The sequence below is a fragment of the Oppia nitens genome, unplaced genomic scaffold, assembly GCF_028296485.1.
Source record: "Oppia nitens isolate AA-2021 unplaced genomic scaffold, nextdenovo-longstitch-racon4-pilon3 scaffold3_pilon_pilon_pilon, whole genome shotgun sequence".
NCBI classification, from domain to species: Eukaryota; Metazoa; Arthropoda; class Arachnida; order Sarcoptiformes; family Oppiidae; genus Oppia; species Oppia nitens.
This window is the reverse complement of record NW_026533221.1, coordinates 9,187,029-9,213,814: the sequence shown is the minus strand read 5'-3', so window position 1 is coordinate 9,213,814 and position 26,786 is coordinate 9,187,029. Positions and strand designations below refer to the sequence as shown.

The following is a 26,786-nucleotide window of genomic DNA, read 5'->3' as shown; positions in this document are numbered from 1 at the left end:
AATTTTTTARTTAAATAAATTATAAATAAAAATCAATTGTTTCATTGTAAATATTAAGTCTAATTAAAGTTTTCCAATATTTCAAACGTTTTCAGATAAATTTATAAATAATTAATAAAATTATCAAAAAGTTAATATTAATAAATGCTTAGTACTGTACAATATTAAAATTGCCGATAATTTAAACTATAGTATATTATAGTAATTTATATTTCTAAAAGTTAGTAATTTTTTCTATAATTTAATAATTCATTGAATGACCACTGAATCTCTTAAACTGTCCTCAAAATTGTTGTATAACCCAGTAATTGTTGATAACTTGATCGATGTCCGGTCGTTTCTTTGGATCAGTTCTAAGCATAGATTTGATCAAATCGTACGGTCCTTTAGAGATACCCCAAACTCGTCTGATGTCTTCGGCAGTCTTTCTTTTGATATCTTTGACTAATCGTTCAAAATTTGCCGAACCGGCCAGTGTTTCAACAAATACTAGACCTAAAGTATAAATATCAATAGGTTTAGCTTTGGACCAACCGGATGGCTTACGAAGTACCTCTGGAGCCGCATAGATAAGAGTGCCAATCGGTCCAAACACTTGACCTTCTATTCCCTGATCGAACCTTCGGGACAATCCAAAGTCTGACAATTTGAAAGTCAGATTAATTGACCGTTTAATGTACATAATGTTGTGTACCTTTAGATCCAAATGGCAAATGTTGTTTTGGTGTAAGTATTGTAATCCTGAAGCATAGTCCCTCAATACCCAACGGCCCTCTTTTTCGTCCAACTTTCGGTTTGGGTTTCTTTCCAAATACTGTTCGAGATCGCCGTCGCACAGTTCCATCAGTTGTATGCACCGGCAAAACGGAAAACCAGTAGTGATGTCGTGAATATAAAACAGCTGTTCAGTGGTAACAATATTGCGGTGTTTCAGAGTTGAATGGAGTTGTGCCTCTCCGAGTAATAGATCGACCACTTGTTTGACACTCGCTTGAGGATAAAAATGAGTAAATTTAGCCAATGAAAGTATCTTACAGGCCAGATCCACTTCCTTATAGTTTCCCTGATCATCTTTAACTAGTCGTTCGGCAGTAATTTTCCAAACTTTACCGAAACCACCCGACCCGAGCTCTTCTTTGAATGTGAAGCCGTGACTCTCGATATAGGATAGCTCTTCAACAGGTAGCGGGACATTAGCCGGTATTGCTTTCGTGTATTGTTCGCCCACTAGTGACCAGTCAGCGTAATAATGATGCCATTCGGCCGGTCCATGAATCGGTTGGTTATTAAATGTTCCAAAACCAAAATTTGTAGGATCGGTCTCCTTTTCTCTTGGGTATAGCTTATCGCTCATCCATCGAGGATTAAAGCCATAATTTCGGTGTCTTGACCTCATATCACTCAATGGATCTCTAATACCACCTTTAGTGTGCTGATAATAATCGCGTTGCTGACGACGCTGGCGAGTTAGCTCCAAGTATTCACGAGTAGGTATAATTGGTGGTGGAGTGATTGGGTGTGGAGGCATAGGAATGGGAGGTAAGGGTTCTGGTGCTTTATGTCTTATCAAATTTGGAGGCCAGCCATAGAATCCATGCGCCCGTCCTCTGAATTCATCAGCATTTGCATTGAATGGATCATTAATAAAACCATAGGCTCGTTGTCTACCAGTATATCCGGTCGGTTCTGTCGACTCTTCAGTGATAGCATCTGTTCGTGGATTGTAATGACCTGATGACGGATTAGACATAATTTTACAGATAGTAGTTGTTTTAAATTAGTTTGTGTTTTAGTTTTAAAAATTTGTTAGACTTTAAATTTGTTGTTTAAGTCGACAACAATTAATTATTTAATAATTGTTTAAAAACTAACAATTAAATTGATTTTAAAAATTCAAAAAACTAATCCATCAGTTGTGAAGTTCAACAAGTCTTTTGTCTAAAAAAATCTGAGACCAACAACAAGACACCACAGATATGACTAATAAGAGTTCATCAGATGAAGACCTTATTGACAGCAAAGTCACCAATGATATGAACAAAGACAGAGCCAAGAGAATCGTTGGTCTCACCAATGATCCAAAGAGTTGTCCCATTTGTCTCACACAAGTATTTAACCGTTCATTGGCCGACACTTGTTTGCATGAGTTCTGCTACGAATGTCTTCATGAGTGGTCTGCTGACCACAATCGGTGTCCAGTGTGTCGGCAGAGCTATCGAAATATTATTCACAACGTCGTGTCAGCCAATAAATATGATAGCGAACCGGTTCCCAAAACTGTCGACGAAGTAGAGGACGAAATTGCGGAAATTAGACAAATCTATCATTGGGTGAGATCTGTCAGATATCATAGTATCCAACAACGAGTCAGAGCTATCAATGACTTAAATACCATCAACAATGAGATCAATGATATGGCAGACAGTGAGCGACAAACAAATCAAAGATTCAACAAATTGAGAGCAGAGTCTACACTCTTATTACAGACGATTGAAGAACTGGATAGAGATTCCATTTGTTTCATTGAGATATTGCTTACCAATGATCTACAAGAAGACCAATTACTTCAATGGCTAAATGGAAGAGAAAATAACTTACCTTTCAATGACGAGTTTGAAGAAATTGTAGACTACAATGAATCAGATGAATCTGTAAACAATGATTTACATGAAGAAGATAATGACGACATCGAAGGTTTAAGACAAGGATTAAGACAAATGCTCGACACACTCACTGCAGAACTTGATTTCGTTCGGCGAAAAAATCGTTTATATCGTCGGATCAACTATTCTTACAATCAGAGTGTCCAACAACGAGACAGAGCTATCAACGAATTGAATGCAACAAAAAACGAAATCAATTGTATGACCGACAGAAAGACACATCAATCAAATGATAGACTCAACAAATTGAGAGAACTGTCCACAGACTTACATAAGACTATCGATGAACTCAATAGAGATCTTAATTCTTTCTCTAAGATAGACTATACCATTCATACACAAAATGATCAGTTATTGGCTCAATGGCTTAATAGCCGAGAAAGAGATATACCAATCAATATCGACTCTATAGATATTCAATACTTGTTGATACAAACCATTGGATCACATGAGTCAACGCCGTCATCGCTAGAGACAGTAGAAAGTGATTCACGTGAAGATGACAACGATTGTGTCAATGAATCGGGTGGTGAATGTGAAGACCACGGATGCCATGAATCCAATAGAAAAAGACGACAAACAAATGACTCCGGCGATGAAGAGGACAACTCTTTTATCGGTCAATCGGAAAGCAAAAGAGTTCGAAGAATATGATATATGATTGAAGTGATCATTGAAAGAAGGCATACATTGTTTTAAATTTAAAAATAAAACTGAAATTAGTTTTCAACAAATAAAACAAATTATATTACAATTATTGTATAAAAAAATATTCAGTATTTAAAATATATATATCAAAGATTAACAAAAAAAACAAAACAAAATTTATTCCTAAATATACAGTAATAATTTTGAAGTACATATTGATTTTTTATAACATATATTTTAAGGTGCACTATAATGTACACTGATAATGGTTTTTTCTATTTAGTTAATATTTAAATATTTTTAAAAAATAATTATTGATAAATCTCAGTTTAAAATGACATTTGTTAAAATATATTGTATTTTTATTAGTAATTTAAAATCATTACTTAAAACGTGAGTTTGTATAAACAAAATCAATTATATATAAAAAATTACTATATATTATAAAATAATAAACTTTATCACAATTTGCTGAATAATGATTGACATTATTTTATTTCATTATCCCTAATATGTATCAAATTATAGAAATTCAGTGAAATGACAGTCAGAAAAAATTATTATATTTGAATCATAGATTTTTGTAAACAAACAAAAAAGTTTATTTATTTATTTATTTTTTGTTACTAAAAGTTTGCAATTTTAATGATAAAGCGATAAATAATGAAGAAAAAGGTCATAATTTTAACGCCGTCTAAGACAATGAAAGACCGGTTCAAACAAATGATTGATTCAACAAGTATTGCAAACATTTTATTTTCATTTATACATTTATTTCAAAATATTGTTCAAAAGTACTGTACTATACGGTATAGTAAAATAAAATAAAATACAGTAGCAATTGTCAATCAAATTATAAGTTGAATTTTTTTTTAATATAAAAAGTTGAATTCATAACAAATCTTAATTATAAGTATTTGATTTAACAGATTATTTTGTCAAAGTATATGTTATTGTGAACCAAATATTAGGATATATTAAATATGAAACACTTTAGTAAACATATTTTTCCGCTAAAACTTTTATTTAAATTTTCATTTTTTTATACATTTCTGTTAACTAATATAATAATAATTTTATTTCTATTCTGTATACAAGTAAAGGCTTTCAAACAGCAACGACTTCCCGCATGGAAACCACAGTTGACGAGTGTATTACCGATATTCCTAGTGCTGGGACTGGTATTTATAGTGACTGGTATGGGTCTACTGTATTTTTCCACACGTGTCCAACAGTTTGACTTGGACTATACTAACTGTTGGCCGCTGTACGGTCTCAGATCGTGCGCCCAGACTTTGATAGACAATCCCGAAGCTGAGGGATGCAAATGTTGGTATAAATTTGAATTACATGACGACTTTCTGGCGCCGGTATATATTTACTACGGACTCAGCAATTATTTCCAAAATCATCGTATGTATGAAGACTCGCGCGACGACAACCAATTGGCCGGTGATTTGCAAGCATCCACCGATTGCGGACCCTTTCAGTATCGAGAAGTATGGGGCCGCCAGATGCCGATAGTTCCGTGCGGTATAATCGGTAACAGTTTGTTCAATGACTCGTTTCGTATTTGGCGTCACGATTTGATCACCAATTTGGCCGAAGAAGTGCCACTACTATTTACAGGCATTAGTTGGCCATCAGATTACTACAAACTCAGTAATCCTAGCGGTGTGTAAATTATAAACTGTTTTATAAATGAAAACTATTTAAAGATTTAAATTATATAAGTATAGGATTACCACTGGATGTAGCGTATGCTAACTTCACAAATCCGCCCAATTGGCGACACCGACACATATGGCAGTTGGATCCGACCAATCCATTGAATAATGGCTTTAACAACGAAGCACTGATAGTTTGGTACAGGACGTCGGCGTTTCCCGATTTCTGGAAATTCTATGCCCGTATTAACCATATGATTGGCAATTTGTACGAACGGTCGCTACCGAATGGTCACTATTTTCTTGAAATAGACTACAGTATGTGTTTTGTTATAAAAATTAATTATATATTTTTAAAGAAATGGTGTCATCTTTTGTTTTGATTGTCTAAAGACTATCCGGTGACGGCATTTGATGGCACCAAAAGTCTAATCTTAAGTAACACGACGTGGATGGGCGGACGCAATCCCTTTCTAGGTATTGCATACATTATATTTGGTGTCCTATTATTAATACTGACGGCTGTGTTATTAATTCTTCACAAACGATACGGAATGAGGTAATAATTATCATCCGATTGTCAAATAATAACTTAATTTATTTAATAAATTTAATTTGTTTTTAAATAAATTTTTAGCAAATTAGAGAAAATAGCGATAACAGAGACGACGCCTTATTTTAGTGATAACCAGTTTAAAAATAATTGTAGTTTAAATAAAATAAATATAAGATTAGCAAATAAAAATTCAATCAATAGATCATTTAAATTTTACCATTAGTTTACTTTTTTTACTATTGATTAATTAAAGAATTTGTTGGATTTTAGCATTTTAGCAATTTTTATGTATATAAACTTATGGATATTTAAACTTTATACTAAATTAAAGTTTAAAATCAAGAGTTTAAAAAATAATTAGTATTTTAAGTTATAATTGAAGAAATAATTGCCAAATAAAATAATTAGTAAAATTTTTAATAATAAGTACATTAAATACTATATTAAATATACAGTAATTGTCTCGTAAGTCGACAACAATTAATTATTTAATTGTTAAGAAACTAACAATTAAATTGATTTTAAAAATTCAAAAAACTAATCCATCAGTTGTGAAGTTCAACAAGTCTTTTGTCTAAAAAAATCTGAGACCAACAACAAGACACCACAGATATGACTAATAAGAGTTCATCAGATGAAGACCTTATTGACAGCAAAGACACCAATGATATGAGCAAAGACAGAGCCAAGAGAATCGTTGGTCTCACCAATGATCCAAAGAGTTGTCCCATTTGTCTCACACAAGTATCTAACCGCTCATTGGCCGACACTTGTTTGCATGAGTTCTGCTACGAATGTCTTCATGAGTGGTCTACTGACCACAATCGGTGTCCAGTGTGTCGGCAGAACTATCGAAATATTATTCACAACGTCGTGTCCGCCGATAAATATGACAGCGAACCGGTCCCCGAAACTGTCGACGAAGTGGAGAATGAAACCATTGCAGCACTTCTAAGACAAATGCTTTTGTTTCTTCGCGTGATTTCTGCCCGCAATCATAGTATCCAACAACGAGACAGAGCTATCAATGACTTAAATACCATCAACAATGAGATCAATGATATGGCAGACAGTAAGCGACAAACAACTCAAAGATTCAACAAATTGAGAGCAGAGTCTATAGCATTAGAAACAACTATTGAAGAACTGGATCGAGATATCACTGCTCTGAACGAAATACTCAATACAGATAATCCAGAAGAAGACCAATTCTTGGCTGTACTCAATGGCAGAGAAGAAGACATACAAGGAATCGTCCAATTGGTTGATGTCGTCATACCTATGAATGCTGACGACGGAGACGTTGAAAACATTTCGGTGGACAACAATCAATCACTTGAGTCTGTGAACAGTAATTTACATGAAGAAGACTATGATTCTGGCAATGAATCAGATGATGAACGTGAAGACAATGGATGCCATGAATCCAATAGAAAAAGACGACAAACAGATGATTCCGACGATGAAGACAACGACAACTCTTTTGGCGGACAATCAGATATCAAAAGAATCCGAAAAGAATAATATATTAATATATTATTGAAGTAATCAATTGAAAGAAGACATACAGTGTTTGATATTTAAAAAGAGTATTAAAATTAGTTTTTAACAAATAAAACAAATTATATGATAATAATTGTATATTACTGTCATATTTTAAAAATCCATTTATTTTGATATAAAATATGGGCTAAAGTTCGTTATATGTAACCCATTTGTTGTTGAAATTTCACGCGCGTTGTTATAACCATTAAGTTTATGACAAATGTTATCAATTACTTTAGGTTAGGTTAGGTTGGGGTGGGTGTAGAGGGTTAGGAAGTGGCGTATGTGGAGGGAAGGAACGGGAGGTGAGGGCTGGTATGTAAAACTTGTTAAATTATCATTTTAATAGCGTTTAAAACTTGAACAACAAATGGGTTACATATACCGATTCTGTTCCAAAATATGATATTATTGATAGTGAAGTAAAAAAAATTAACTTTTGATTATTTGATGATAATATTTACATAACTGATTAAATTATACAGTAGTTTATTATACCATTGTTGGTGCCAATCAATCAATCAATCAATCAATCATTTAACTGATACTTGTATATCATATTAATATAATACATGTATAATAAATTTACTTTTGAACCAAATAACTGTTCAAATGTAATATAATTCTACATTTCTAATGTTATTCTGTATTACTGTGTATATGTGATATGTTTGTATGATTTAACTTATATTATATAACACACTGTAGACTATTGTATAATATTGTATAAACACTTTTGGATTTGTATGTAAAAAGTTTGGGACACTTTCTCATGAATTCCTCATCACTACTACTGTACCGGACTTAGACTAAGCTAAGACCGGATCTCATTTCGCGCCAAAAATAAATTTTATTTAATAAAACACTACAAAAATTTTCATATTAAAAATATTAGTTTGTAGTACACTGTATTATATTTCAGTGTTATACACACTGTAGTACTGCAATGCAATGCCATGTCTACACATATATTATTATATAATATAAATTATATGTTTATAAGATATTATAACCAGTTTTTAAAAAATTATATTACTACCAATATTACTACAATGTACTAATTGTATGCATACCTATATAATGTACTGTATTGTACATAAAGCTACAGTATTACAGGGGGTCATACTTTACACTTACACTTAAAGTACTTATTTATTAACTACTGTTCATACTGTATGTACTGTACTATTGTATACACTGTTTGTATACAGTAAATACATTTTTATATCACTGTATGCTTATGTATTAAATATTGACCGCCAAAACAAATGTATTAATATTTACATTAATACAGTAGTCATATAAATAATAGCAGATAATCGATAGCAGAGTCCATTGAAATAGACTGTAATAAACATTAAATGTAACACCAATTCATAAATATATTTATTTGTCTAACACTTTGTCATCAAAACAGTCATAAATTTAAGTGTTTTGCCAAATAATGCAAATGTTTTAAGTGTTTTATTATTATTATTCAAATTAAATCACATGAATCTCATCATCAAAATATCTCATTAAATATTCAAATCTCATAAATTAATTCATAATTTATTATTGTTTATAAATATCAATGTTTTTGTTTGTTTGTTATACATCTGTATTATTAATATGTTTATAAAATTAATACTATAGTACAGTACAGTACAGTACAGTATACGGTACTATATATATATGATAAGTAATGCTTTTAAAGAATGAATTTATTTTAATATAAAGAATAGAAAATACTAATAACAACCAAAATGGACATCAATAATGTCAATAAATATAGTGATTATAAATTTATAACATTATACCGTAAAACTCTAAATAAAAAACTATACTATTAGTACATATATATATATCAATATTCAATATATATTAATATTTAAATAATCAGTGTTCCCATACAAATGTATTTTAAATAAGTACCGTTTTCCCATAAAATATTTTTTAAAATTAGTACCGTCTTCCCATAAAAATAGTTTTTTTCAAAAATAAGTACCGTCTTCCCAGCAAATAGTTTTTTATATAAGTACCGTCTTCCCATAAAATATTTTTTAAAATTAGTACCGTCTTCCCAGCAAATAGTTTTTTATATAAGTACCGTCTTCCCATAAAATATTTTTTAAAATTAGTACCGTCTTCCCATAAAAATAGTTTTTTTCAAAAATAAGTACCGTCTTCCCAGCAAATAGTTTTTTATATAAGTACCGTCTTCCCATAAAATATTTTTTAAAATTAGTACCGTCTTCCCAGCAAATAGTTTTTTATATAAGTACCGTCTTCCCATAAAATATTTTTTAAAATTAGTACCGTCTTCCCATAAAAATAGTTTTTTTTTCAAAAATAAGTACCGTTTCCCAGCAAATAGTTTTTTATATAAGTACCGTGTTACATTATTAATTATATTATACCTTGTACCTAAAATTATCTTAATTATAATATGAGAATAAAAAAAATATATGGGAACACGGTAATAAAAAACAATATTTCTATGGGAACATGGTATTTCGATATAAAAGTCGGTATTAGTATTGGTAAGTCGGTATTATTTTTGGTAAGTCGGTATTATTTTTGGTAAGTCGGTATTATTTTTGGTAAGTCGGTATTATTTTTGGTTAGGCGGTATTATTTTTGGTAAGTCGGTATTATTTTTGGTTAGGCGGTATTATTTTTGGTAAGTCGGTATTATTTTTGGTAAGTCGGTATTATTTTTGGTAAGTCGGTATTATTATATTGTAAAGTGTTATTGATATATAAATGGTCATTAATGTAATGTATTAAGGTATTTAACAATTTGAAAATAATTTATTATTTTTTGTCATAATTTATGGCTAATAACTTGTCATTCAATCGTTTTGTTATCCATTCCTTAATTAAATTTTAGTAATCAAATGACTAAATAATTAAAAAGTAAATCAAAACCATAATAATAGTCATTGTTTTTTCAATTAATCTATTTATTGATATATACTATATATTAAAAAAATTAAAAATTAATTAATTATTTGTTAATTTAATTGTAATTATTTTTTAAAATTACTATTGTTTACGTTCTTAATATTGTTAACCAGAGGTAGTCTTAATTGTGACACAATTGTGTTATTGTGATAATAATTGGCATTAAATTGATGATTACATTTGAGAGACCATATAAATAGCTCTCTAATGACATATTAATCACAAAAATTGATTATCAAATTAACAAATAATTAATTGTTTTATAAATCCATTCCTTATTAACATAATTCCTTAAAAGCATTGACTTTCATATATATAATTAAATATTAATAACAATATTATAATATAAACACTAGTTTTAAGTTATATGTAATTTTTTAAAACTTTTGTGTAAATAGATATTAATTATTTTATTTTATGCTTTTAAACGATAGTTATTTACTGATAGTATCAAAGAAGATATCAATTGACTTATAAAACACATCATTAATTTTTTTAGTGTTTCAATTAATAATAAATTGATAATAAGTTATATCTGATATCATATATCATATCTATGTGTCTTACAGTGTCTTAAAAAAGTTGTAGTTTTAAACACCGATTGATTTGAAAAGTTTTGAATGTGAAGCCAACTATCGATTTCTAAACAGAAAATGCTAGCTCTGGTCATACTATAAGTTTCGATGGCATCGACATCATCGGCGGTCAACAACAACAATGTCACCGATTGTGGTAATAAATGGACGAATGCAGAGGATTCGCTTTTGTTGAAAAGAGTACAAAAATATGGATCAAATAACTGGCTTAAAGTGTCCAATAAACTCATGAGTGGAAAGACTGGAAGTCAATGTCAACAGCGATGGTTAGACATTAAGAACCGTAAAAACAATACTCAGGTCTGTTATCAGTAATTATCAAATTATCTTAATTGTGATCTTATATTATAATTACTATATTATTAAATGTTTTAATAGTTTGTTAACAAAGACGCGAATATATCGCACAACAAATCTAAGAAGAATAAGAAGGAAAAGAAATCAAAGAAAAGAAAGTCAAAAGATAGGGATAGAAAGGACTCAGAAGATGGTAAACGAATCTGCAATGAGTGGGAAAATCACACCACAAAGTTGGTGAAGACAAAGACATCGAAAAGAGCAAAGATTGGCAAACATCGGGTCACACGTCTGGACAGCGATGATAGTAATGTCATACTGTCGATGGAAATAACCAATACTAGTGATACTAACTCTGCAAATCATTTGACTGAAAACAACTTTAATGATATTACAACCAAAACAACGGCCACTACTAGAAAGTTGCCGAAAGTCAGCAAACATTCAAAACGGGTATTGTTTTACAGTTTTTTTTTAACAAATTTCATTCAAACGTCAATTATTGTGTGCCTGTATTGCATGAGGTTTAAATATTTCAGTACTTTTTATATCTATTCATTTCATATGTTATTCAAATGCATACTTATTGTATGAAAATAGTACAACATTTGTCTGATTGTTTATTTTCAAATATTAAAATACATGATATCATGCATTAGTTGTTTAGTGTTTTATATCAAATATTTTTTAAAAAATAAATATCAATTGATTTCACTCATAGAAACAAAAATTGAAAGTAAAAAACTTAATAAGTTTTATCATAAGTTTTGATTTAAAATAAAATCACAATTAATTTGATGACATTTTAAAATCAATTACTGAAAAAAACATTAATTTTGTCACAAATTTGACGTAAAAGTAATGTATTTACGGTTTTATATAATTTTTTATAACTTATCACTAATTGATTCATCTGTCTTGTGATTACTTTAGACCCAAACCATATCTAATCGTAAATTATTAATCAATTTGGACGACAATACTTGTGACGAATGGTCGACAAGCAATGAGGACGACAACGATAGCCAAATACTGACGAACAGTGCTACCGAATGCGATGACCAATATCTTAGTTGTGCCGATACGGAGATCGATGACCAGTTTGTTGGTGATGACGACAACCACAAAGATAATGATTGTGGCGATAAATTAACGGATGATATTGTTGGAGACAATAGTGAAGAAGTTTACAGCGAACTCATGGACAATGACATCGCCACTGTTGTCGATCATTCTGTCAAAAATGAAGATAAACCAGTGGTGGATAAACAGATGACTGATAATAATAGTAATCACCTCTTGTGTATGAAGACCGACAACAAACTGTTTGATTTTGAGCCTAAGTTTATGACCAAACACGATGTGGCCACCGATTCGCGATTTCGTGTCCGTGCATTTGGCTATACATCGATTGATAAGAAAACAGGATTACGTAAAGAGGACACCGATTCACTTGAACTAAACAAAAAACCTGTCGATGAAGTGATTGAACACATAATAGTCATGTGTTATCACTGCGAAAAACGGTTTAACACAAGAAGTGAATTTTTGTTTCATTATAAGAGTCGACACGAAAACACTAAATTGCCGAATGTTTGTCTCAAATACAAGACTTTAGAGGCCATACCAACTGTCAATCCTAGTCCTAATGATCAGATAACAACTGACACAAATATTGTAGTCAATACAGAGTATGTATTAATTTTACTTTACCGGTAATAACTAAAATTATAATTACTGTATAATTGTTTGAATTTGAAGGTCGCAAATTAGATCCATGAGCTCAAAATCTGTAGTTAAAACCGAACGAAATTATGCAAAGAAAAGTATTACTGTTCCCCAGAGACTTAAATCCACGCCCACTAATTGCCAGTCATCATCATCAACATCGGTGCAAAATACTAGTGGGTTAAATAAGTTTCAAATGTGTGCCCAATGTACCATTTGTTCATTTATGCCACTTGATCTGCAACCATTACAAGCAATTAAAGATCATCTAATCAATGAGCATAGTATTGTTGATTACCAGAAGCACATTAAATGGAGACCAATGAAGATAAAACGAAAATCTGGTACTTGTGCTAAGCCATAGATTATCTCATAAAACTTAATCTCAATTGTTTTTATACATTTTTTGTACAGTATTTTTTGACTATTATAGTATAATTTACGATATATTATAACTTACCGGTAACTTGAAATTGTTTTTGTATTTCTGATATTTTGTTCATTTTTTTCGTACTTATCGATAATTATTTTCAATTATTTTATTTTATTTGATACAAGTTATTTGTTTACAATTTTGCTAATTAGAAGTATTTTTTAAATGTAAATTTAAAAGATGAAAAAATATAATGTTTCAAGGTGTAGTCAATTTGCTTTATTCTAAACTAATTTTGCTAAATAAATTTAATTTAGTGAATATTTTTTATTTCAAAAAATTGAATATTATTTAGTTTTCTGTTTGTTGTTGTTTGACTTAATTATCATAATATTATTTTCATTAAATATTTTCATAAAATTGCAAATTCTGGTGATTAATACTATTAAAGTAATTTTTTAATCGTTTATTGACATTTTACATACTCATTATTATATACTAAATTGATTTTTGATATATTTGTATAAATATTGTTTAATAAAACATATACTCTATAAATCTGCAAACACAAGCAAATTGTTTTATAGTAAAATTATATTAAAGTCATATAAATAATTATGATGATTAACCTTATTTTATAATGACATTACGGTAATTATTTTTATTATAATTTAAGATTTTATAATAGTAATGTTATACATTTAAAATATTCTATAATATAATATAACATAATCAATAAAATGTAAATAAAATAAATTTTGAATTGATTACTAAATACTGTATATTATAATAATTATTATTTTATATATTTACAATAGCTGTAAATGTTATCATGTTAGTAATAATAATTGCAATATGGATCATAACCGTAACCATAATTGCCATACCCATATCCATTCATATAAGGGCTATACTGTCCATAGCCATAACCCTGTCCTCCATATCCATAGCTTCCATATCCACCCCATAAGCGCCGACTGAGTGGACCACCAGTTCTCAAGTTAAGCGATCTCTTATCTCTAAGTGAATCTCTTTGATCATTGGTTATGACTGGAAGTGTTAGATACTGAGCAATGGGCACCACTCTCTCCATATCCACTATAGATGTCTTAAATGATGGATTCAGAAGTGCACTCAACTGACCTATATTTCCGATGGTTTTCGCAGTTGTTGTGGTGACCCCAGTAGTCGACAAATCAAGTGTTTTTGAAAATCCTTTTTCTATTTATTATATTAATATAAATAATTACATAAAATTTCAATTATAAGTTTAGATTATACTAACTAATTAATAACATTAATATTGTAAACAAAGTAAGTTTAATGAAAAACATTGTTTTTTCACTTAGAATTAAAGATAATTTCTTTTATAAGTACTTAAAAAACAATTTAGATATTTATTTTAGACGCTAATAATGTTTTGATTAATAATTTATTAGTACTTTATTATATTGTGTATAAAATTTATTTATTTTCACAAAAATAAACATTTAGTCTAGAATGTTATATTTGACAAAAATTGAAATTTGTTTTAACAAAAAAGTTATATTTATATATGACTTATAAATGATGGTCTAAAAGTTTTGTTTATATTATTTTGCATTTTACGGAATAATTTCAAAGTTGTATGTTTTGAGACAAGAATTTTTACATTATTTTAATACACAAAACAAAAACAAATACCAATATTTTATTGAAAAATTGCAATTGTAATACAAAATTATTTCATACAATATAATATTGTACAACAAAAAGGTTTTGTCATTATATTGGACATGGATTGACATAAATTTGTCGATAAAATTATCCTTGACATTAATATTGCATCTTTTATCTATATATAAAAAACATAGTAACTTATAAAACATTAGATAAAATTTTATTTAAACTAATGTTTTCACTTTATTACTCAATTTATTTTGTACACAAAACTACTTAATTTTAATTTTATTTAAATTACATTCAATATATTTAATTATACAGTTTATAAATTTCAAATATACAATATTCATAAATGGCTGAAACAAAAATATTTTCATTATCTGTAGTAATACTCCACTTCCTCGACAATATAGTCGGGCGAACCATAAATTGGTGACATTGGATAATAAACAGGTGGACTAAATAGCGGTCCAAATAAAAAACGTTTGTTTCTGTTTGATAAGGATTTCAATTGATCAGTAAATTGTATCGATTGCTTATCTTTGCCAATAATGTTAGTTTGTTTCAAATTATCCATATTATTGGCACTGATATCCCTGTCATTTTGATCATACTTTATAATTAAACATTGACAATTATCTATAAAATAAATTAATAATGTATTCAAAAACTTAAATAAATAGCTTTAAAAAAAATAAATTTTGCTAAATATTAATGTTAATTTAGATATTTATACAAACATAAAGTAACAATAAGTTGTATTAATAGTAATAAACTCCACAATGATTTAGACATCATGTTATTATTAGATGGTTAATAATCTGGATATTTTTAAATAATAAATAATATTATTAATTTTATTTATAAAGTTATAAAGTTATCTCCTTTTATACCTTGAATTTGTAACATAATATAATTCTTATACATTATTTGTCACATTTTATTTTGAATTTATTATTATTTTACAAACACTTGTTTTTAATTTGAAAAAAATAAATCCAATTTATAATAACTGTTTGTGTCATATTATTAATTGATAAATAATTTAATATTGAAATACACTGATACATACTTTATTCATTAAATAAATTACAATAAAACAATAGACAGTAAAAAGTTATACTTTAAAAAATACTTTTTTATTTATTTTTAAATGCAATTATTATAATATTTTAACTATCATAACATGTAAAATGTTAATTATTTAATACGATAAAAATATAATAAAACAATTGATAATTTTGAATATCATTTTTACTAACAATGATTTAACTATCAATAGCATGGATCATAACTATAATCAACATAAGCGACATCATATCCATAGTCACATCCCTGTCCACCAAATGTTCTCTTTTGTGGAACTATCTCTTCCTTAGTATTCGAAMCGTTAACTAAATCTTTAGGTTTAATGTTATCAACTCTTTTAAGACTTAAATTTTTCCGCATTAACTCTTGAAGTTTCTTAAGGCCAGCTATTCTGCTGTTAGTATTAGCATTTAAAGTAAATCGGTGGCCATTGAATGCAGGATTTTCGGCAGTGATTGCGGATTTGGACACTTCGGGAACAGTTGTTTCATCTTTAACTTCTAATGCCGAAACTTTTTATTGTTTTTATTTAGATAACAGATATAAAATTTTTAAATTTATTTTTATTAAAAATGTAAGTTTTATGAATTATAATAAACAAAATAAGTAGAAAATTATAATTTTTCTATCAATACTAACCGGTAAACAATAATAATGCCAATGTTATAGCCAATAATGACATAATGCAGATATTGTTGGTTGATTAAAATATAGCACAAAAAATATTTCAATTAGCCGATAAATTTTTAAACATAAAACAATAAAATTTTGATTACCTTTTATACTTTAAAATTATGTAATAAATATTGACAGATATTGGAAAAATATTTTGATTGTCTATCAAATCAATTTATCTTGTTAAAATTAAAATCTGTTTGATAACTATAGTGACTAAAATATTAAATTATTTTATTTATTTACACATTAACAATTGACAATTAATATATTGGTAACTTATAAGTTATAATTATAAGATAAAGTTTTTAAAAAAAATGTTCGTATAAGACATTCAGATTTTAAAATTTAAATAATATACTATAAAATATATTAATATTAAAAATAAATTTATTTAAAAAATATATCAAGTTTTATTAGTTTTCAATTAGGCTATTGTTTTTAAGTTTAAGTTTTTCATTAATTAAATGCTTTAAAATATTATAATTAATGAAATCAATGTACTATTGTATGTATTATAGTATATAATGTAATTTTTCTATAAAATCTGTTAACAAATCAATCTTATGACGTTTTTCATAATGAAACTTATTTTATTGATAATAATAATTATAGTATATTATACAATATATCTATTTAATTATAATGTAAATTTATAATACTTAAACCAAACAAAGTATAAATTTTTGTAAAATATTAACTATTAAATTATAAATAATTTTACAAACACTTTAGTAATTATTTTCATTGATAAATGTCTTGCAAAAAAAGATTTTAATATTTATTAAATAGTACTAAATTTAAATTATCATAATTTATAACATTCAAAYGGTATACATTGTAATATGCAGTACAATAAATTATAATTTATAAGTATAAATATTTTATAATAAACTTATATTTRTAAATAAAATACGATGCTTTAACATAATTTTAGTTATAACATTTTTAATTRWAGTTTCTTGGATATTCTATATAATAAAATACTTATATATATATATATATATATATATGATTTATATCTAATTAATAAATATCCAAAATATTTTATATTACTAAAATTATCAATATAAAAAATTAAATATACCTGTACAGTACATTAATGTACAGTATTTAGTAACATATTTATATCAAATCTATTAACAAAGCACATTAAAAAAATACAATTATTATATTATTACAATATAATAATATAAAATATGTTTACATAATATAATATATTATACATGTACTGTATATTATTATTAATAAAAAGAATTATATATTAATTATAATGTTGTATTTAAAACAGTATTATATTTCATTAAAGAATATTAATACAGTAGTATATATAGTATATATTTATTTGTATAATAATTTAAAATGAAATATCTACTTTGGTATTGTATGGTAAATTATAAAAACAAAAACATATTTATTTATCCATATATAGTAATAATTATTTATAGCTTATGTAAAATATTGTTATTGCTTTGGCAATGAAATTAAATGCTTTTTAAAAAATGTTTTATCAATTTTTTAGAAATTTGTTGCGTGTTTTCATTCATTTTATTGTTTATTAATAATTTATTGTAATATYCATTTGACTATAAAACACAATATTATGTTTAAAAAATGGGTCAATAAAGTTATTATTATTAAAATAGATAAAATTGCATTAATATTCATAAAAATTCTTTATTATTAAACTATAACAAAATATTAATAAAAATAATATACCTGTACTTATATTTTAAAATGTTACTTATATTTAACTTAAAAGTATTATAATCAATGTAATTTRATTTCATTAAYTAYAAATTAATCATTTAAATATTTGAATTTCAAAATTAATGAATAGATACTTATTTTTGTTGTTGAAAACATCATCAAAACAGTATAATCATAATTATTTTCAAATTAATTTGTCTATTCAATGATAATTTGTCATTTGAGAAATTTTTTTAGTCAATTGCATGCAATGAACAATCAATACAATTGTACTGAAATGTAATTTAAGTTTTAAAAGTTAAACAATGATTCATCCATTAATTAAAAATGGATAAATGAGTTTCAGTAAAAAAATTAATTAATTAAAATAAGTTACTTTAAACATAATTAATAAAATAATCAATTTATAAAATTAAATCATCCAACAAAATATATCTCAACTAATTTATTTATTTATAATTTTTATTTATTTATTTAATTATGAAGTGATATATATTTATTATTATATTATTAGCATTTTAATTAAATAGACTGTGTTATTGGTAAGTGTTATTTAGTTTATATATTAATTTTATTGATTACAGTAATGTATATAACATAACATTTAAATTTTAATCAATATATTGTAAATTGTACATGGTCATATATGATCAAAACAAATCTAACTAATTTTAAACTCTAATACATTTAATGTTTATTTATTGTATTACAGGTATAAGTTTAGTGTAGAATAAGTTAGTGTTACAGTAATAATGTATTAGTATTGCTAACTCTATGTGCAATAAATATCAATATAAGCTTAATATGCATTATATGCTGCAATAGTACAACATATGTGAAAGTAAACAATATTCACACATAAACAGAGATAGACATCAAAATAATGTGAAAATGTGTTCATAAGTTTTGACAGTTTTATTCAGTGTATTAGAAATTTACTATTAGTTTAGTTGAATTATATAATCAAAACATTAAATACTATTATATGATTATAAATGTAAAACAAGTCAACACTAATACAATACTAACATATCATATACTAAATACTATTCTATTATTATTTTTATTATTATTATGTTCTGTAATATTACAGTAATAACAATAACTGAATCAATTGTTCCATTGATTGTTAATACATGTAATTGTTTGGCATTCGATTATAAATTGTGATACAATTATCGAATGTCTAAATGTTGTTATTGTTGTGTCATTGGATGACTACTACTATGTGTTTATTGATTGACTATTCGATCTCTAATTAGTTATTCGATTGATTCGATAGAATGATTGATTGACTGTCTGTTGAAATCWGTGAACCGTTAATATAGTATTGTATTCATTGACTGTTAAAATCAAATCAATTTAATTACAATTTGCAAAACATCTATGATTTGTGTCACCAATTGATAGATTGTTGACCACTAACTGTAACACCGATTACTGACATCACATCTGATCTATTCTTACGACTCATAAACAACAACAACAACGAAGAAGAAGAAGTAGTAGACTATCATTAAGTCTCACATTAAATGTAAGTTACGAACTGATAGATGAAACTATAAGACCTGTTAATTTGATCCAACATTAAGACAGCCGATTAGTGGTCACCGGTAGTAGTGATCGGGCATCGGCTGCAACTACAAGAAGAGGAATGTCTGCACTGTTGTGGAAACAGTTTGTTATATTGATATGGAAGTCGTGTATCATTCGCCGTCGGCATTGGTTGTCAGCTATATTTGAGTTGTTGACACCCATAGCCCTGTCTCTGGCCATCGCATATCTGTACTATAAGGGACAGACATTAGCACAAGAGAATTCAAAACCCATTGCAAATGATAAGACAACGTTGAAGCCGACCGAACAGGATGTGGAAGCGAGTCATTCAGCTGAGAATCGATGGGTTGATCCAACATATTATGATAAGCCAACCATTAAGGAAAAGTTTGATTCGTATACGGCATACCTTAAAATCTTTTATTGTCCGGACAATGATGTGGCCAAAGCACTTACCGGTCAATTGAGTGCATTTGGATTGAAAGTCAAAGGTTTTGAAAGCGAAACGGAACTGAAAAACAAATTGGAAGCAATGCTCACGGATGACAAAGAAAAGGATGGTTTCCGATGGAATTTTGGACTCATCTTAGACACCGACGGTATAAGCAAAGGTCGTCTCAATTATACGATCCGACAGTTCGGCAGAATGGCTGAAGATGTGCATCGATTGTTTCCCGAAAAGTACAAACCGGGTCCGATTGAGATGAAAGAGATTCAAATTTACACATATTTTGGTGAATTACAGATATTAGTCAATCAGGCATTTGTTAACCTAAAGCTTAACAACACTAGTAATGGCACAGCGGATAACACGACCTCAATATTGAATATCAAAGAAGTCGAAACATATTTATATCCATATCCTAAGTACAAGAAAATCTCGACCAACGAAGATATTAAATTTTCGATGCAAGAAGTGGTTGCCGGCATCATTGTCATCGGCTATGTTGTGTTATGTCCATTGATTGTTAAACGTATTACCGATGAGAAGGCTGCCAAAGCCAAAGAGATGCTTCGTATGATTGGAATGTCTGATTGGGTCTTCTGGAGCTCACATTTTGTCTCATTCTTTATCGTAATGGTGTTTCACTGCATCGTATTTGTGCTGATTTATTGTATCGGTTTCGGTGGATATCCCATCATTGAATATAGCAATTCATTACTTTTTTTCTTATACTTATCATTTATAGTATACAAACTATACTGTTTTGTATGACTATCACAACAGTATTCAATCAGCCAGTGATTGCTGTGATTGTGACAGTCATTCTATGGATGCTTACATATGCCGTACCACTTGGTATTTGGAATCCACAGTTTCACCGAAACATGAATATAATTGGCACGAATAAGGCTCGACTGTTTACATCGATATTGCCTAATATGGGACTGGCCTGGTGTATGGCTGTGGTCGGTCAGTACGAAGTTATGGGTACCGGTGCCAAAATGTCGTCTATATATCACGGGACTGCACTCTATGGTTGGCTAACATTGGGACTGATTATGCTTGTAATGGTTGCCTCGTGTTTCCTATATATCCTATTAATCTGGTATATAGACAGTGTGTGGCCATTTCAGTTTGGAGTACCGAAACCGGTATATTTTCCATTTCTTCCATCTTATTGGTGTCCGGGTCGGTACAAACGTAATGATAACAATAATAAAGACAGCAAATCTGATTTAGTGATCGATACGAGAAATTTTGAGAGAGAACCCGACACAAAGGTTACCATTGCTATCAAGAATTTATGCAAAGTTTTTAGCAGTTTTGGTGGAGTCGGTCGAAAAGTGGCCGTCGATGACGTCACTCTTAATATCTACGATAAACAGATAACTGCTCTGTTGGGACACAACGGTGCCGGCAAGTCTACCACAATGAATATGATTACCGGCATATTTCCGCCTACAAGTGGATCAGTTAGTGTTAGTGGCTATGATGTTGTCTCAGAGACTTCGAATGCCAGACGTAGTATTGGTTTGTGTCCACAGGTTTGTTATATTATTAAATGATTAAAATATTTATTTTTATGATTTTTAAAATTATATATTGAATTTTTATTAGGAAAATATTATTTTTAGTGAGTTGACTGTATACCAACATCTCAAACTATATGCTATACTCAAGGGTTTCTCATGGAGTGCAGTGAACGCCGAAGTTAAACATACATTAGAAATGTTGAAATTAATGGATAAAATGCATATAATGGCCGAAAATTTGTCCGGCGGTATGAAACGTAAGTTAATGCTCGGTATTGCTGTTATTGGTGGCACACAAACACTAATTCTTGATGAGCCCACCTCTGGTATGGATCCCGAAGCCAGACGAGTCATTTGGGATCTGTTACAGCAATTGAGAAAAGACCGAACAATTTTATTGACCACACATTACATGGAAGAAGCGGATGTAAGTTACACCTGTTTTTAATGAAATCATTTGAACCAACTTTTATTGTATTTATTAATAACAGGTTTTGGGTGATAGGATTGCCATTGTGTGTGAAGGACGGATCAAATGTTGCGGTTCGCCAATGTTTCTTAAGAAACGATTCGGTGCTGGATATCATTTGCGAGTTTGCAAAAGCAACGGCTTTAATGAATCCCAAACCACACAATTAATTCAAAAATATATGCCTAACTGTGAAATTCATAGCGACATTCAGTCAGAAATTGTCTACTCATTAGAGTCCAACAATGAAAGGTCTAAACAATCTAAACAACAAGTGTTTCCGCAATTGTTTAATGATATCGAGCAAAACAAGGAACGACTGGCTATTRCTTCTTTCGGACTGACAATCACCACAATGGAGGACGTGTTTATTCGAGTCGGTAACGAGTTTGACGATAATATCGACAGTACTATCAAAAATGGACACAAAGAGAGCGACAAATTATTGGCTAAGAGAGAAAAAAATGAACACTTGACTGGTTTTCAACTATTTTCAAGTAGTTTTGTTGGTCTTCTAGTCAAACGATTTCATTACGCCAGAAGATATCTTCCGATGATATTCTTTCAACTGGTATTGCCGGCCATACTATTTATGATAGCACTCGGTATCGATTACGCCATTAGAAACTCAATTAAAGCCGAATCCAAGAATTTAGAGCTCAAAATTAACGATATGTACGGATCAACTAAAGGTTTCTATAAAAATCAAGATAATGTTGACAAACATTTTGGTGAAATCTATCGAAACAATGCCCATAAGTACGATGTGGACATAGATGAGCTACAAAAAGAAGACATAAATATGTGGGCTTTAGACCATTCCTCAGACTTAGAAGAATATACTCACCGCTATCTAACTGGTCTGAGTATTTCCAAAGACAAAGCCAACATATGGTACAACAAAGAAGCCACTCATTCGCTTCCATTGGCAATCAATCTGTACTACGAAGCGCTAATCAAGTATTTGTTTCCCGACAAAAGTGACAGTATGTCCATCAGTTTGCATAACTATCCGGTTGTGGGAAATGAGGCCACTTTTAATTTAATGAGTTTCATATTTGGTTGGGTTGTTACCGCACTGTTACTAACACCCATAACCGTACCATTTTTGGCGGCATCGTACGTACTGTTCCCGATCAATGAACGTATATCCAAAGCAAAATTATTACAATTGATGACCGGTCTGTCACCACTGCTATACTGGTTCTCCAATTTTATCTTTGATCTGCTAATGCATACGGCGGTCGTCATTATTATCTACTTTGTGTTCGGAATGTTTGATTTTAACTTAATATTCTTCGGTCAATCTTCGACAGCCATCGGTCTGTTTCTGATGCTATTCTTGTTTGGTGTGGCATCCATACCATTAGCCTACTGTTTCTCACTAATAATGAGCAAAGCATCGACTGGTTTTGCCATTTTGGTCATACTTTATCTGATATTCGGAATAATCTCAACTTTAATCCTCAGTGTTATTGATTTTCTAATGCATTTAATGAATTTGGATATTATGTCCGACTTCTGGTTTAACTTTATATTGTTTTTCTTGCGATTAGTTCCAGTATTTTCCATGAGTTTCGGCATACAGAAGCTCTATAGAGTCGGATCATTGTTTATTGTATGTCAAGATTTAGAGAAAGTTTCTAAAATGAATTTATCGTCAATCTGTATGGTTATGACTAATACAACTCTTTTGAAAGGCTGTTGTCCTAACTTATGTCAAGCAACCAATGAGTGCTATTATAACAACAATCCCCTATCGTTTACTAATCAGGGAGTCGGACATGAGTTTGTTTTTCTGATAGCCACCGGTATCCTCTTTATGGCTTTACTTTTCATATTTGAAGGTATTATTCAATTTTTTTAATTATATATTTTGTATTCAAATTTTTTGTTTTATTTTTTAGCTGATTTTATACGAAAATTATTATACATGTTGTTTGATCGATTGCAATCATTTCGTTCATCTGGCAATGGGACTGTAGTTTCGGCAAATGGCCGCCAATCGGCTAATGAAGATTCGGATGTTGTGGCCGAGAAGTATCGTATTGAGGGACTCAATGATCAACGAAAGTTATCCACTGAAGCCTTGGCGGTCATGAATTTAAGCAAATCGTTTGGTTCGTTTCGAGCGGTCAATGGATTAACCTTTGGTGTACATAAAGAAGAGTGTTTCGGGTTATTGGGAGTCAATGGCGCCGGAAAAACGACAACATTCTCGATGCTTACGGGAGATTTGATGGTCACCACTGGCAATGCCTTTCTTGACAATCTGTCACTCAGAAACAATATCAAGAGTTTTCAACAAAACATTGGTTACTGCCCTCAGTTTGACGCACTGCTCGATAAACTGACCGGTTGTGAAATGTTGTATCTATTTGCTCGACTTCGAGGAGTTCCTCAAAACGCCATCCAAACCGAAGTGGAGAATCTAATAAAAATGGTTGATCTCCAAAATCACGCTAAACGTCGTACTGAAACATATAGCGGCGGCAATCGCCGTAAGCTATCCCTGGCGATTGCCATTGTCGGCAATCCTCCCGTCATATTTCTTGATGAACCAACAGCTGGTGTGGATCCAACCGCTCGACGCAAGATCTGGTCAACACTGGTCTACATTCAAGAGAAGTTTCAGTCAGCAATAGTATTGACCTCACATTCCATGGAGGAATGCGAGGCATTGTGTGCTCGAATAGCAATTATGGTTAACGGACAGTTCAAATGTTTGGGTCCCGTTCAACATTTACGCAAAAAGTTTGGACAAGGATTTACCATTATTATCAAATTGATCCGTGAACTCAATGATAATCCTAAATATGTAGCCAGTGTTCAACAACACATCAAAAATGCCTTTCCTTCAGCCGTCCTAAAGGATAGTCATCAATGTCTTTTGCATTATCATATTCCCGACACATCCGTCCAATGGTCGCATCTCTTCTCAGTCATGGAAGAGACCAAACAAAATCTCAAACTTGAAGACTATCTCGTGTCTGACACGACATTAGAGCAAATATTTTTGGCATTCGCTAAAACACAACAACAACAACAACAAACCTAAACAACACTTTCTCACTAAATATTTATTTTTATATTATCTGTAATATAATATGTAAAACATATTTATTTATTTTTTAATTAATGTTATTTTGTTATATAAATTATTAAGTTATTTAATGTGATAAATATATAATTTTTAAATGAAATGCTTTAATTTAAATAATAGTCATTTAATATATTTTATATGCAATGATTTAAATATATACTGAATGAATTATACAGTATATTGCGTTTTTAAATTATAATATTTTTTAAAAAGTATATAAAAAAGGATATTTTTGTAATCTTATCTCAATCAAAATAAAATAAAAACTGCAAACATAAATAGATATATTTAAAATTATTAATACAGTACAACAATGGTTTAATTTATTATAATGATAATATATTTATAATAATAATGAAAATTAATCCTAAACTTATCACCAGTGCTTGTCGTACGACTCGTAAATACTTTTATTTATGTATTTATTTATACATTAATACAATATAAATATTAAAAGTTAAAACGTATTTAGAAATCAATTAAAATTGAAACTAATTTATCAAATTCATGAAAGTTTATTATAAGTATTATTAAATTATCTAAAGAACTGTAATTTTTATATAAAATATATATTTCATCAAAATTGTTATTTTTTATTGAATTTTTCACAAAGTATACTATATTTTAAATTTTCAAAGCTTTCTATAATTTATAATAATATAATAATAATTTATACTGTATTAATATTATGTAATATTATATATGAGATGATTTAATATTTTAAACATATCTACTCACAAATTGATACAATTATTGTCAAACGATTATTTAATTACTCAATAATTTAATATCAAATATCATTTATATAAATCATTGAACACATGATTTTCATTTGGTCTGATTGATGAACAAAAATGATTAAATGCACAAAATATTATACATTTTTATTTTTGCTAATTAGACAAATAATAATAATAATAATAAGTATTAAGTATTTTTTATTTAATAATTATTTAATAAAATATTTTATAACATTTATAACAAAAATAGCTGTATAATTATTTTTTTATTTTCCCTATAATTCAACATTAAATTAAAGTATAATAAGGATAAAATCTTTAAAATGTATATTTAATATATTATAAATTAATAAATACAGTAATAATTACTATAATGTTAGGATATACCACTATAGTACAGACAAAAGACAGGTATTTTTTATAATTTAAATCTATAAACCCTTGACTTTGACAAATAAATTAGACATTTATTGAGAAAAAACTGTATTTCAGACAAATATTATTATTTGGAGACAAAATTATATCAAATTTTAACTATAAAGAAGTAATATAAAAATTGTTAAATTTTTTTTTAATCATTAATTATAATTTATTATAATAAATAATATTTTATTATATTATTATTTTTTTAATAGTTTCAATGTTTAAAACTTATATCAATAGTAAATAATTAGAAAAAAACCTTCAAAATCACTTTTTAATATTAATTATCAATGGATCCCTTTCCCTAATGGCTTAACATTTATTACAAAATAATTAATTTAGTATTTTCATGAAAAATATAT

At 28.7% G+C, this 26,786-nt stretch overlaps 7 protein-coding genes across 7 annotated transcripts; 5 read left to right on the top strand and 2 right to left on the bottom strand.

Annotated features, from left to right (window-relative positions):
- Positions 1-176: 176 nt before the first annotated feature.
- Positions 177-1,845, bottom strand: LOC128957583 (serine/threonine-protein kinase 33-like). Its single transcript, XM_054303375.1, has one exon. It carries the CDS (start codon positions 1,748-1,750, stop codon positions 284-286), a length of 1,467 nt encoding a protein of 488 aa, XP_054159350.1. The 5' UTR covers positions 1,751-1,845; the 3' UTR covers positions 177-283.
- Positions 1,846-1,886: 41 nt separating this feature from the next.
- Positions 1,887-3,345, top strand: LOC128958303 (uncharacterized). Its single transcript, XM_054304120.1, has one exon. The coding sequence runs from the start codon at positions 1,977-1,979 to the stop codon at positions 3,315-3,317; it is 1,341 nt and encodes a 446-aa protein (XP_054160095.1). The 5' UTR covers positions 1,887-1,976; the 3' UTR covers positions 3,318-3,345.
- A 629-nt stretch (positions 3,346-3,974) lies between these two features.
- LOC128958182 (uncharacterized) lies at positions 3,975-7,058 on the top strand. Its single transcript, XM_054303996.1, has 6 exons — positions 3,975-4,050; positions 4,410-4,985; positions 5,051-5,296; positions 5,372-5,537; positions 5,616-5,683; positions 6,124-7,058. Exons 1-6 carry the CDS (start codon positions 3,975-3,977, stop codon positions 7,056-7,058), a joined length of 2,067 nt encoding a protein of 688 aa, XP_054159971.1.
- Positions 7,059-10,580: 3,522 nt separating this feature from the next.
- Positions 10,581-13,106, top strand: LOC128957540 (myb-like protein M). The gene is made up of 4 exons (XM_054303318.1): positions 10,581-10,921; positions 11,000-11,371; positions 11,852-12,609; positions 12,680-13,106. Exons 1-4 carry the CDS (start codon positions 10,709-10,711, stop codon positions 13,008-13,010), a joined length of 1,674 nt encoding a protein of 557 aa, XP_054159293.1. The 5' UTR covers positions 10,581-10,708; the 3' UTR covers positions 13,011-13,106.
- Positions 13,107-15,956: 2,850 nt separating this feature from the next.
- LOC128958180 (uncharacterized) lies at positions 15,957-16,518 on the bottom strand. The gene is made up of 2 exons (XM_054303995.1): positions 16,410-16,518; positions 15,957-16,282 (listed from the first exon to the last, which is right to left on the bottom strand). The coding sequence occupies exons 1-2, from the start codon at positions 16,450-16,452 to the stop codon at positions 15,957-15,959; spliced, it is 369 nt and encodes a 122-aa protein (XP_054159970.1). The 5' UTR covers positions 16,453-16,518.
- A 3,291-nt stretch (positions 16,519-19,809) lies between these two features.
- Positions 19,810-20,902, top strand: LOC128958179 (ABC transporter ced-7-like). The gene is made up of 2 exons (XM_054303994.1): positions 19,810-20,803; positions 20,865-20,902. The coding sequence occupies exons 1-2, from the start codon at positions 19,810-19,812 to the stop codon at positions 20,900-20,902; spliced, it is 1,032 nt and encodes a 343-aa protein (XP_054159969.1).
- On the top strand, positions 20,883-25,272 carry LOC128957382 (phospholipid-transporting ATPase ABCA1-like). Its single transcript, XM_054303127.1, has 4 exons — positions 20,883-21,701; positions 21,775-22,116; positions 22,181-24,005; positions 24,066-25,272. The coding sequence occupies exons 1-4, from the start codon at positions 20,925-20,927 to the stop codon at positions 25,214-25,216; spliced, it is 4,095 nt and encodes a 1,364-aa protein (XP_054159102.1). The 5' UTR covers positions 20,883-20,924; the 3' UTR covers positions 25,217-25,272.
- Positions 25,273-26,786: the final 1,514 nt, after the last annotated feature.

Excerpts from the sequence above, each read along its gene's own strand:
- LOC128958303 (XM_054304120.1), top strand. The coding sequence starts at position 1,977 with ATGACTAATAAGAGTTCATCAGATGAAGACCTTATTGACAGCAAAGTC.
- LOC128958179 (XM_054303994.1), top strand. The coding sequence starts at position 19,810 with ATGTCTGCACTGTTGTGGAAACAGTTTGTTATATTGATATGGAAGTCG. Across the intron at positions 20,804-20,864 it reads TATCGTAATGGTGTTTCACT|CAATTCATTACTTTTTTTCT; the intron begins GCATCGTATTTG and ends CATTGAATATAG.
- LOC128957540 (XM_054303318.1), top strand. The coding sequence starts at position 10,709 with ATGGCATCGACATCATCGGCGGTCAACAACAACAATGTCACCGATTGT. Across the intron at positions 11,372-11,851 it reads TCAGCAAACATTCAAAACGG|ACCCAAACCATATCTAATCG; the intron begins GTATTGTTTTAC and ends TGATTACTTTAG. Across the intron at positions 12,610-12,679 it reads AATATTGTAGTCAATACAGA|GTCGCAAATTAGATCCATGA; the intron begins GTATGTATTAAT and ends TTGAATTTGAAG.
- LOC128958182 (XM_054303996.1), top strand. The coding sequence starts at position 3,975 with ATGAAGAAAAAGGTCATAATTTTAACGCCGTCTAAGACAATGAAAGAC. Across the intron at positions 5,538-5,615 it reads CACAAACGATACGGAATGAG|CAAATTAGAGAAAATAGCGA; the intron begins GTAATAATTATC and ends ATAAATTTTTAG. Across the intron at positions 5,684-6,123 it reads TAACCAGTTTAAAAATAATT|ACCAACAACAAGACACCACA; the intron begins GTAGTTTAAATA and ends AAAAAATCTGAG.
- LOC128957583 (XM_054303375.1), bottom strand. The coding sequence starts at position 1,750 with ATGTCTAATCCGTCATCAGGTCATTACAATCCACGAACAGATGCTATC.